The following is a 12,163-nucleotide window of genomic DNA, read 5'->3' as shown; positions in this document are numbered from 1 at the left end:
GCAAGATGACAAACAGTCTTCTAAATGTTGCTAAAGATGATTTAATTCTCAGTCTGGTCATTAAGTATCATACAGTAGAGATGGGGTTCTAACTGCACACTTAATCAGAGGAGTATTTTGAAGAAAACTGCTTATAGGAGATGAAAGGAGGGGGAATTCGAGTCAACTTTCACTGGCTGCACCAGAGATGTGAGTTTATCCTTGCATTGTTTCTGTTCATCCTCAAAGGAGGTGAGAAACCTAATTGAAAAGTGGAATAGACAACTTTGTTCTCATAATTTTAAGAACCTTCTGCCATAAAAAGGTCTATATAGAGCCTGACCTAAACCCCATAGAAGTCCAGAGGGAAGTAAATAATTTCTGTACTTACTTGCAGTGCTACTGTCTATCATCTGCAAGAGTTTGGGGTTAGAAAGTGCATTTTTGCCACGGATTATTGGTAATGTTTGAGATCTGTGGTGCTTGTGGCCATCGTGACTTGAAGTAGAATGCATCCTGAAATTGAAAGGTACCATTAAAAACAGAAACAAAGAATATATTATTATGCCTGTTCTGAATTTTTCTGTGTCAGTTACTGCAGTACTTCTCACAGGCTGAGTTAAACAAACTGATGCAGAACTTTTCAGAGAAAAAAAGATGAAGAAAGTCAGTGAGGTGGACAAAACCAACATGTGCTGTGATTTCTTGAGATCACAGGGGACAAAACATGCATTGAGCACTGAAATAGAGCACCAGCTTAAATAGCTGGTTGATGTTTAGAAAACTGTCTTTGGCTGAAGAGAAACTGAGATGAGTTCTGTTAGCTCAGAATATAAGAAAAATATATCCTGTTCGAGAAAGAAATGATACAGCTACTCTTAGGTGAAAAAATTGTGACAAACTGACAATGACAGTAAAAATATGTGTACATATGCATGTGTTCTTTTAACCCTCTTTGATGCTGAAAAACATATCATTAATTTATAATGAGAAGCTTAGAACTAAAATACTAATGATTATCATAATTTTTAAAGGATCTGAGCTGAAAACAACAGCTACTGTTTCTGCAATACCGAACAATATTGACAGTAACTAAGAATTCTTCTGAACATAACACTTTAAACAGCAGCTTGTAAGTCAAGTTGAAGTTAAAGGGACTCATATAGTTTACAGCTTTGGATGCTCAGAAATATGTTACATGTTTTGTCAGCCTCTTTTTGGTCAGTGCTGTGGCAGGGTATGAGGGCTGGAGGGTGACAACAGAGGTTTTGTTTTTACACAAGTTAGTAATACAATGTGACATTACCACTGGGAGAGCAGCCCTGATGCTTGGCCAGAGGAGTTTGAACCTTTCAGGGTTCCATTATTCTGGGTGGCCTGAACAAACTTAAAAGCAGCAGCAATTTTCCTATTAAGAGAAAATGAGTGTTAATCTGTTACAGAACGTGACATTGATTTTTGCCACGTCCCTGTAGAATAAATGCAGGCCTGACAAAACCTGCCATGGAGCATGAACTGGTTTATTTGGCGACCTTTAACTTTTACACTGTATGACATATAGACCAGTTCACAGTGGTAACATAAAATTAAAAATGAAACATCAACTGAGATAAAGTATGCATTTCACATTTCACAGCTGAACACAATCCCCCTTTTTTGTCAGAGAGTACGGAGAGGCAGAACATTATTTTTTTTTTATTGCTGTGAAACACTTATTTATGCCTATTAAAACTATTCTTTCCATCACTTGCACAGAAATCCAGTGTTCAAAGTTCCCTTGTTTGGCATATGAACAGAAATACTGTTGAGAAAGGCCCAGCATTTTGAGTTATAAATGCAAGAATGGTTGTATATCATTGCATGTAATTCATCTTTTGTAGCAGGTATGCACTCAGACATCCAGAACACCATGATAACATTGTTTCCATAAAAGAAAAAATGAAGCATACATTGGCTTCAGTATGACAAATTGATGATTTCAGAAGAAAATTCATAGATACACTGTTAACCTCATTTAAGTCTAATATGACGCTGTAATATTTAAATATTACAGCATACAGTCTGTAACTAGAGAATTACCTTACAATGTTGCGTTTTCCTAGATATCTGAAATTTTGCAGACAAACCCTGAAAGATAAAACAACACATTTTATGTCTATTAATGGCTTCATACTTACGAAAGATATCTCAGCCTATTCCACTAGGTGGACAAACCCAAAGAGAAATTGTTTGCAGCCATCACTTTGGAATATTCAACATTAAAATCAAACAACCACAAAGTAAACTTACTCTAAAATGCTGAAAAAGTCCGTTATTTCTGAGAATGGTGCTCGCAACCAGTAGGAAATCAGTGCATCTAAAGGGAGATATTAAAATATTAAAATATATTATGTATCTGTTATAGCAAAATAAACTTGCCCCAAAGCCTGTAAAACACACTGATAATTATTTTAATTTAATCTGTGTTTGAATTCAGCATTCACAGTATTTTACAAAAATACAAATTAAGTGGTGAGTGCACATTTTCTTACCTTCCGAAATGGTTTTCATAATGTGAAGGAAACACATAAGAAGACTTCTGGTTTCAGCTTGATCCAACTTGTCAAAACGAAGAGTTGATCCAATCAAAGACAAAGGTCTCATGATCTGTTGAAGTGACATCAAGGGGCCTTGTTTAGTATAGTGATAGACTTCCACCTCTGGTAAGCGTTTTCAACATTTGCACATGTACCTTTTCACACGTGTCAGTTCTCTCACTGTTTTTTTCATTGGTACTTGGGTTAGATTCAAGACTTGCTAAGGAAGCTCTGGAGTCAGCATGGTTTGCTGCAGAGATAGCTATTGATGAAAAGGCTGTAAATGAAAGTCATAGCAAACATGCTAAACTAAAACATTTATGGATACAAAAACTAACAAAAAATGGAAAACTTAAAAGGTGTCACATGCTAGATTGAGACAAGGGCTTTGATCTTCCAACAGCAAAGCTATTGATGGGTATGTTTAGTACTGAAAACATGCAACAAATCGAAGTACAATGATTCAGTTTCCATTTTTCATGGCATTAAAAGGGCCTGTTGCATTCTGCCAGGCCTAACCTAAAGCCACAAAAATCAGTGGAAAGATGCCTGAATTCACTTCCTTGAATTTTGAAATGGGGTTTGGAGGAAGTGAACAAAGTAAGTTGTGTTTCTACTATTCTGTTAAGCCTGGAAAAACTAAGAAAATTTGCCTCCAAGAGACAGGATTTTCCAGGAGAAACCTTGGAACTATTCTTAAATCAGGCAGAGACTACAAGAATAAACTCAGGCAAAGGGAATTCTGAGAGCCTGAATACTGGCATCATTCCAAAGCAGGAGAGAAAGTGAAGCAGTGTAAGAAGAACAGTTTCACCAAAGAAATAAAAATCAATCCAGAAACACCCATAGGGAAGAGAAACATTGCATACCATGTTTCCCCAAATATTGTACAAAATGGGTTAATGACATCCTCCATGAATACTAAGCAGAAAGCACGATGGATTGAGGTACACAGAAATCTGACTATGTGTGTGTTCAATCTGTTATTTGTACCTGCTATAGAGTTCAGAACATCTTTGGAAAAGGACGTGTCCACAGAGTTTGCATGTTTCATTGCTGTCTGGCTCTGAAATCCTCCAGCTGTGCTCAAGTCATCCCTAGATCCCTGTATTTGAAAGAAACAGAGGAAAGTCCAGTAGGTGATATCACTCGTAACTTTGATAATGACAGCACACCCAGTAGGCTTAGACGCTGAGTTTGAGAACCTACTTTCAGTTGTTTAGACATGACAGCCTCAAAGGATCAAGGCTTGCCATAATATGCCAGATAGTTACTTGCAATATGAAACGCTCTCATAGTGGAATTTGTAAAGGACAGGGCAAGCCTAGCTGTGTTTGCTTCTGAAACACTAACACAGCACGGGGAAAGGAAAATTAATTGCCTTTAGCAATGCTCAGATGAAATGGGCTCATTTGCTGGAAGCACTGAAAGACACAACACCCCTGCAGAAACTGGCTTTTAGTTTTTAAAGCAGGACTAGGATTATAACACATCTAAACTTTAAAGAAACAAACAAACATACTCCTCCAGATGTGCAGTTTATATGGACATTTTCTGTGGCAGTAAAGCTGTTTCTGTACCCCTTCCCTCCTTACTTGTATGCATTCCCTCTGTCTCCTGCTCATGGTATAGCTCATGGTCCCTCTTTGTACTGGCTTTGGGTCCACCACGTAACCCTGCAAAGAATCTGTGGGCAATGGGAGCTTTTCTTTACATCAAGGTCTCCCAGTTTCCTGCCAAGGGACCTGCCTGAGGACACATCCTCAGCCCCCAGCCTGCAGCAGCAGAGCAAATGTACTGGGACTGGCTGGGGCTCCAAACTTCTAAGCTCGAGTTTCCAGCCCTGTGACAGCCAGTGTCCTGGGGCTGTTCCCAGCCCTGCCAGTACAGACTCCCAGAGCCCTGCAGGTGCTCTGCAAATTGAGACTTTCCAAATGAAACTCTGCAGATGCAAGTATATCAGCATTTTCAGAACTGCATTCTGTTAGCTAATTTGTGACCAGCATAAACTTGGACCTCTTCTCACCAGACTGACTGGGATAGACTGGCTCAATTGGATCATTTCAGTGCTCCAAAAAAAAAAAAAAAAAATCACATGAATTACCTGATTGGAAGTATTGATATTGAAGAGGAACATATCTTTCATGTAAATCCTTGGCATATTGTCCAAAAGCATTCCATAGAGTGGTATGTACAGGTTTGCTATTTGTGCCTGTTTTGCCTGAAAATGAAATACGCAACATAATCCTCAAGAAACTACTAAACATATACCAGTGGCTAAATATGTTTAGCTACTGTGTGAACAAGTAAATGAAAAGAATAAACAGTTTCTTTACCGGCTCTGCATATCGATCATCAAATGAATGCTTTGCCATTAAGTTTTTAAGCACAGCCAAAGCTAAGTGCCTGATATCCTGGTCTTCTTGCAAGGCAAAACCAACCTCCCGCAGCAGGACTCCAATTAGAAAATGCTTACGGCAAAATTCATTAGTCAGTGTGTACTCTGGAATATCTTGGAACAGAATGGACAAGAATGCTTAAATTAATATATAGGTTACATACATCCTCCCTGCCATTTTTCAAATTTTCAATCTACTGTTAAACCTCGATTTCTTGATTTGACTGCCTCGTTCTGCTCCCTCACTTCCCGGAATGAATTAATCTAATATTATTATTTATCAAAATCATGCAGTCTCTACTATTTATATATAAATTCCCACATGAGAATCTCAAATGTTTAGCTCATAAGACTACTAATTTCTTTGAGGCAAAAATTGTTGGTCCCATATCCTAGCTGGAAGGGTTCTTAAAAACCACAGAGATTGAGAGCAATTCCACTTTTGAAAATGGTAAATAATTTTTGTCTAAATGCTGTGGCAGCAGTCAATGTAAACCTTAAAGCTCCTGATGTACAATTCTGCTCACTTATGCAGTCATTTTGTTCATACCTGATGTTCGATATTCCTGTGCTGATTCTGGTGGTGTCACAGTGTCTTCATTTTTCATAAACATAAAAAATAAGCAAAAATAACGCACTTTTTAATTATTAATTGTAAAAAACATATTTGCTTTGCCTTTGTTTTAAAAATTTGACTCAAATTTGAATTAAGCAGCTTCTACTCTTAAAAAAAAAGCTGTATGTCAGAACCAAACGCATTTCTTTGATGCTGCAAACTGAAGTAAAATGAAGATGAGCCCATTGTTTGAGCTTCTTCCCTTTCTGGTGTACCTTTTGAAACCCTTCCCTCGTTCACCACCTCCCATGGCTAATGCAGTAGCCTTGCTGATTTAGTAAATCAGTCATCACAAAGGGTCCAATACATGCACCTCAAAACTTCCAGCGAGAGCCACCTCCCAACCCCCTCATTGGCCTGTCAGAGGTTGCATTTATTTACAAGCATACTGAAAATAAGTTATTTTTAATCACACTGCTTAAGTACCACACCCAAAAAACTGTCTGAGGTTTCAGAGCCTGATGAGAGCACTTGAGAGAGTTAATTATTATCTGCTCTTTGAACCTCTCAATAATTTGCCATCATATAGAAAGTCTCCGGGGAGGCACCTTACCAGGAATGTTTGAAGACCTTATGGGCAGGCACAGAGGGATAAAGTGCTCATGATGACAGACTTCTTGGAGAAAGTCAAATTTGAACTGATGTAAAGTCTGAAAATCACAACAGGCAATGCCTCAATTCAGATTAAAACAGGGGAAATGGTCAGACAGAGCTCCACTACTACTTATCTCTACCTCAAACTTCACACTCACACCCAACAACAAAACCTTACCACTTGTTATGCCAAGCTGCACGAATAACGTGTGCTTTTCATCTCTGTTATCAAAAGAACTTGTCACAGACAAACAAGCTTTTTGGATTCTTCAACTATGATTTTTTGTTGAAGACATACTAATAAACCTAAGCTTGATCCAAACTAAATATTTAAGGTATATTTAAAGCTATGTTGGGTCTTTTGATGACATATACTATAGTATATAGTCATACTGAAGTATCTTCTCCAGTTCACAGAAATTTTGAACCATCATAGTTATGACTTCTCTTTTTATTTTTTTTTACTTCCTTTTTTTTTTTCTTTTTTTTTTTTTTTTTTGCCAGTCAAATACAAAGTTTCAGCCAAACAGGTCAGATCTAGAACTTACTGACAGTAGTAAAAACTTCCTCTGTTGATGCCAGTGAGTTCCAGCTCCAAGGGATTTGGGTAATATATAGTTTTGGTATTATTTCCTTAGTATCTCCCTCCAAAGAAGCCATCCATGATCTTTTGTGGAGCCTTACAATTACCTCAAGAATTTATCATTCCTACTATAATGATGTGACACTGGGATATAAAGATAATATATGATATCCAGTAACAAATTTTTATTTCCATCTTCTCAGCTCACTGTTTTCAGTGGCAGAAAGCAGTTATTCAGGGCTACCCTGAATGCTCTAGCATTAGAAAGTACTTGTAAAAGTCTTTTAATTTGCACTATAATTAAATTGCAGCATTTCTGCTGCCACTGTCAGGCTAGGATACCTGGAACATGCACTTTTCAGAGTCTACCAAGTAGTGGATAGTAGGAAATTTTTCCCTGAAATGTTTTCTTGCACTTCATCAGGAACACAGCTGGACATGCTAATGGCAAATAAAGAAGTGAAGCATCTGAAATGCGTTTCCCAAGAGGAACTGTGACATTTTGAGGGAACACAGCAATGAACTGGTTTCTAACGAGGTATTTCAACTTTTGAATAAATATTTCTCAAAACAATCCTTAAATGTCAAAATATGGAGTATCATGAGGGATATTTCTGTGGAACAGAATTACAATTAATTCAAACTGTACTGCTATAGATGGGTACACCAACAAAATATTCAGGCAACAATATACACTGTTATATTTTCTGAAAAGGGAGGTCAGTTTGCAGATTGTCTTTTTGATACATAAACAATCCAGTTAAAGAAGCAAAAGACACACAGAAAGAAATCTTGCCGCACATTTGGAAGACTGACTCTTGCTTAGGCATTGAAATGAAAATGATGCAAGGCCTCTCTCTCCTTGAGGTCAGAAATCTCTGGTTTTATTTTGTGACTATTGTTTTCAAGTGCTACAAAGCCTGTTCCAGCAGTACATCTGTCACAACTCTGCAGTGATTCTGCTTCCAACACCCTGGCAGATGGACCTGGAAGGATTCTGGCAATGCTCACACACTTACTGCCAAGGAGGTGCTAAGTGCTGCTCTGCACACTGATTAATCTCAGGCTTTTCCATTGGCCATTAATGGGCTTTTTTAATTAAACATCTGTTTCTGTGGTTGACTGTCTTTAGGGAAGTTTGAAATGTGGAAACAGTTTTCCGATTGCATAATATTATTTACAGAATTATAGACTTTAGGCTATGACATCAATAATTGAGAGACTCCATTCTACATCTGTTCCAGAGATTAGGTGAAAGACCTGAGAGCAGAAGGAAGTTGGTTATAGTAAAAAGCAAAGCAGACCTGAAGTAATCTCACTCTAGCCACAAATGCCCAGATCACCACTAAAGAATTATAAGAAGTTGATGGATGAAAGTTTTGTAAGCTTTTTAGGGAAAGATGAGTCATTCAAATTGTATATCTTGAATACATTCTGTTATCTATATATATGCTCTGGTATGGTAGCTCATAAGCTCTGGTGTGGAAGAGAAAAAGCCTGTGACTCATCCTGATGGATGAAGAGCAAAGGAGTCAAGCTGAATAATTCGGGGACCTCTCGCTGTTTGAAATTTATTGTTCAAACTATATCAGTGACTACTGCAGGTATTGTAGAAGAAATTCAGGCTGCAGGGAATTTTCCTCATAGCAAGCACAAACTTATTTGGAGCAGATTGGCCTTCTTGCATCATCAGTGAGGTAAGAACACGGCATTCATGGTTACAGTCTCACTTGAGTTTACACAACGTTAACTCCTTTCATATGCTCTTACTTCATCCTCCTCAAAGAAAATTAATACCAATTGCTGCTGATCTTTATGGACCAAACCACAAATGTACTCCCAAGGAATCAAAGCTTAAATTCAGCCTTTTGAATGCTTTGTCCTGAGCAATCTGCAGAGTCTGCTCTTACAGGTCTCAGTGAGTAGTTGTTTGAACATGGCTATTTACTTCCAGAAAAGGGGAATAGGTGGCTTGAAACCAGGAGGTTTTAATCCATATTTACAGTAAATGTTTTCACTGACTTGAGTTCTGAGCATGGTGAAGTCATGGAATCATAAATAATTTCAATATAAAAATATTCTGCTAGTCAGTCACTTTAGAAAAAACAGAAACAAACAAAAAAATAAATCAAAACCATACCTTGCTATCTCCAGCTCCAAACATACTTATATAATTGTTGACCATCTTGAACACAAATCCACGATCCATAAATGTAAAACAGCGCTAAGAAAGCGGGGGAAAAAAAGAAGTATTATTTTATAGGCAAAAAGAGCAGTACATAGCCTCCCTTACCTAGCTGTTCACTTTGGGTCACACTTGAATTGTTTGTGCAGATGAGGTTAGCCTTCAGCAGGGCAAGGAAAAATCAGGGAAATGGCGAATCTGCCTTGATCTTTACATTTATTTTCAGTAACAATAAATTGATCAAACTTTTCATTTTTACTGTGTCCACAGACTAAAATAGCCATCACAGTGCACTAGAGAAAGCTTATCTAATGAAAGTCACTCACATGTGGCACCACTCCATTGTTAGAGGTGGCACATGATGGGAACTGACCTGAAAATCTCTCTCAGCAACAGGGCAGTGACTTGTGAGGAATCAGTCCAGCCACAATACTCATTGTCTGAGCTGTGTCTTCTCTCTGGGACCAAGTACAACACTACAACTACAAGCTCTTCCTGACTGATGGGACTAAATATTGACAGAAGTTGTAAAGGTTTTTGAGGGCCCTGGTTCTACAGTTACTGACATTTTTAACTTGCAGAGTCAGCCTACCAGATAGAGAATGCAATCTTCAATTCTCTCCTTTTCTGCAGTTCCTGAACTCTGCAAAACTAGAAAAGCACTGAGCCTTCTGCTACATACATTCAAACATGGTTCCTCAATTAGGAACAATTAATCCACCCATAGTCATTCAGGGTTATAGCATTTAAAGAAAAAATACCAGCTCAACTCTAACTACAGTCTCATTACCAAACTTTTTACCCATTTGAACGTAATTTAAGAATCTGTAAAAGCTGAAAACTTCATACACAGAAATGAATTACAATTGATTTAAAGCAGACTTACATAAAGCTTTTTGCAATCTCAAAGACCCAAGGCCATAGAAAATGAAACAATCCAACACTGAACTTGGAAACTGAGCCATCATTCACTCAGAATTGGTTTTAATCCCTCTGACTGGACTAGAATAGTTTCTAGTTTGCATTAAGTATGGGTAAATAAGTGCACATGCTGTAATGACAAAACATCTCACCTTGAGAAATTTGGCAGTGCTGTAGTTTGCATTCCTGGTTTCTTCAAGAGAATCCTTGTACTTCCAAAGAACATGGTCTGCTAAAATCATCACAAGGGTATCCAGCTCAGCTTGAAATGATTCTGGAAACCTCCGAGTTCGAGAAACCTAAGCAGGGAACAGATCATCAACTTGAGAGTGTATGATGCTACACATTAAACCTGAAAGTACATTCAGGCCAACAATAAAGACATTAAAGTACAGGCCATTCAACATAGAAGAAAAGTATTCCTAGAATTCCATGGATCTATCCTGAGAATAAACTCCAAACAGAAAAATCTGGTCCACAAGAAAGCGGGAAACCTATCCTCAGTTCTTGTACAGTCAAGAATAGGTTTGAGCCTAGCAGGTAATATAATTTTTTTTTTTAGGTAAGCCGAATATTTTACAAAGTATAACAGCATTTATTTTATTGACCAGTCAAGGAGAAAAGTTCAAATATATGTATTTCCCAGGATTCTGCATTTTATATTTTCCCTAAGAGAAGGATTGCCTACTTGATGAGCTTATGCATATTCTTACCTTTGTTTTGTTTGTATCAACCAAGTGCTGTGCCATTGATTTTAAGATAACTGCAAAGAAGAACCAGGAATGCTGTTCAAAAGAAGGAAAAGAGCGAATGAAAAACGATTACTTGAATAAATACTTTATGATGCATTACCATTCCTTACAGATGGATTGCATGTCTCAGTAATGCACAATGATAAAAACTATGCAACAAGTAAATTTAAAAAATCTAAGTGTCATGTATTTGAGTAACACTGGATTATGTCCTTAAGAGAGCTGAAGCCATCAGCATTTTGTCATTGTGGTTTTGTGCAACAAGGAGCCCCCAGGCACCACTCCTATAATCTTCCCATTCCTACTCAGCACTGTCTTCATGGCCTGTTTGCAGGTAACTGGCAGAAAAGTGTGATGCAGAGAATCTCAGAGAATAAACTGCTTTGTTAGTTTCAGCAGACTGGAATCTGGCACAGAATAAGATGGTACTTGTTTAAAACATGAACAGAGTGGTTCTTCAAATACCGTTTGTAACAGTGAATAGGTGGGATACAGAATATCTGTATCCTCAGATATGTGAGACAAATACACTCAAAAAGCTTACAAATTGCAAAAAAAACCCAGCCACCCCTAAACAAACCCAACCACAAGTACTTTTGGATAGCCCAGGTTTCCTGCAGGTTAGCATTTCTGCTTTTTTCAGCCCACTTTTTGCTATTGCAGTGGCTCAGCACCGGAAATCAGAACTGGCTCTTTTTAAACAAGTGAGTGTATTTTTGCCACTGGGAATTCCTGAGCTGGACTAGCTAGCTCTTGTACAGTAACTGAGAGGCTCAGTGATGGGCCTTACACATGTATGAATTTCTGAGACCGGGTTTGATATGAGAAACCTCAGGAAACCTCAATCATTCTATTTTGGTAACTGTTAATCAAAGGTGATTATGAGAGGAAATCAGATGTAAACATCCTACATACAGATGAATATTTTCCCTGCATCTTCCAAATTAAAAATTAAAACAAAGCATCCCGAGAGTAATTGCCCACATCATATTGTGTAAGAATTAGGTTTCCAACTCAGACAGAGCTGTAACAGACAGAAGGAACTTTTAGTATGCAAACAACATTCTGAGAAATGTGCTATGCTGAGAACCTGCAGCAGGTGTGCTAACTGTTGAATCACTGCAGGATGTGGTTTGCACAAAGCTCATACAGGGAAAGGGGAGAGGAGAAAGAAATGAGACAAGTGAGTTTCAGGCAGAAGACCAGTAGTAAAACTATAAATGTGCTAATTCAAGCTGTCATTCACCTTTAAAACCTGTTTCACTGTTACTTGTTCATTTGATTTCAGAAGACCAGTCATATTCTTGGACAGCTCCTCATGGACAGTTCTTCCATCAAATGATTTGGTCCTGAAGACATACTGGAGAAGAAAGGAAAAATAAAAATTATCAAAATGTGCATTACAACAAATATAAAAACCCCTCAGTCGGTGACGATAAATTATTTATATACAACCAACAGCTGGCAATCTTTGTTGCCAAAATATCTCAACTGAACAGTCCATTCACATAAAGTTTAGTTTCCCTGGCAGTAATGGCACAACACTGCTCCCCTACAAA

At 37.9% G+C, this 12,163-nt stretch overlaps 1 protein-coding gene across 7 annotated transcripts in view; it reads right to left on the bottom strand.

The window, feature by feature from the left end:
* DOCK10 (dedicator of cytokinesis 10) overlaps positions 1-12,163 on the bottom strand; it is a 122,986-nt gene that overhangs the window by 24,411 nt on the left and 86,412 nt on the right. For 5 of the 7 annotated variants that reach the window (XM_051781413.1, XM_051781419.1, XM_051781414.1 and 2 more), the window contains exons 26-40: positions 11,851-11,964; positions 10,566-10,637; positions 10,005-10,151; positions 8,887-8,970; positions 6,123-6,219; positions 5,504-5,548; positions 4,892-5,067; positions 4,660-4,776; positions 3,549-3,660; positions 2,711-2,832; positions 2,511-2,625; positions 2,269-2,335; positions 2,059-2,106; positions 1,286-1,387; positions 371-495 (exon numbers count right to left, since the gene is read on the bottom strand). In XM_051781413.1, coding sequence (XP_051637373.1) covers positions 371-495; positions 1,286-1,387; positions 2,059-2,106; positions 2,269-2,335; positions 2,511-2,625; positions 2,711-2,832; positions 3,549-3,660; positions 4,660-4,776; positions 4,892-5,067; positions 5,504-5,548; positions 6,123-6,219; positions 8,887-8,970; positions 10,005-10,151; positions 10,566-10,637; positions 11,851-11,964 — 1,543 coding nt within the window. The remainder of the gene's footprint in view (positions 1-370; positions 496-1,285; positions 1,388-2,058; positions 2,107-2,268; positions 2,336-2,510; positions 2,626-2,710; positions 2,833-3,548; positions 3,661-4,659; positions 4,777-4,891; positions 5,068-5,503; positions 5,549-6,122; positions 6,220-8,886; positions 8,971-10,004; positions 10,152-10,565; positions 10,638-11,850; positions 11,965-12,163) is intronic. The other 2 variants (XM_051781415.1, XM_051781416.1) reach the window with 2 other exon arrangements.

This window comes from Manacus candei, unplaced genomic scaffold, assembly GCF_025592945.1.
Source record: "Manacus candei isolate 608988 ecotype Guabito, Panama unplaced genomic scaffold, ASM2559294v1 h1tg000015l, whole genome shotgun sequence".
Lineage (NCBI taxonomy): Eukaryota > Metazoa > Chordata > Aves > Passeriformes > Pipridae > Manacus > Manacus candei.
The sequence above is the reverse complement of the archived record's forward strand: the minus strand, read 5'-3'. Positions and strand labels throughout refer to the sequence as shown.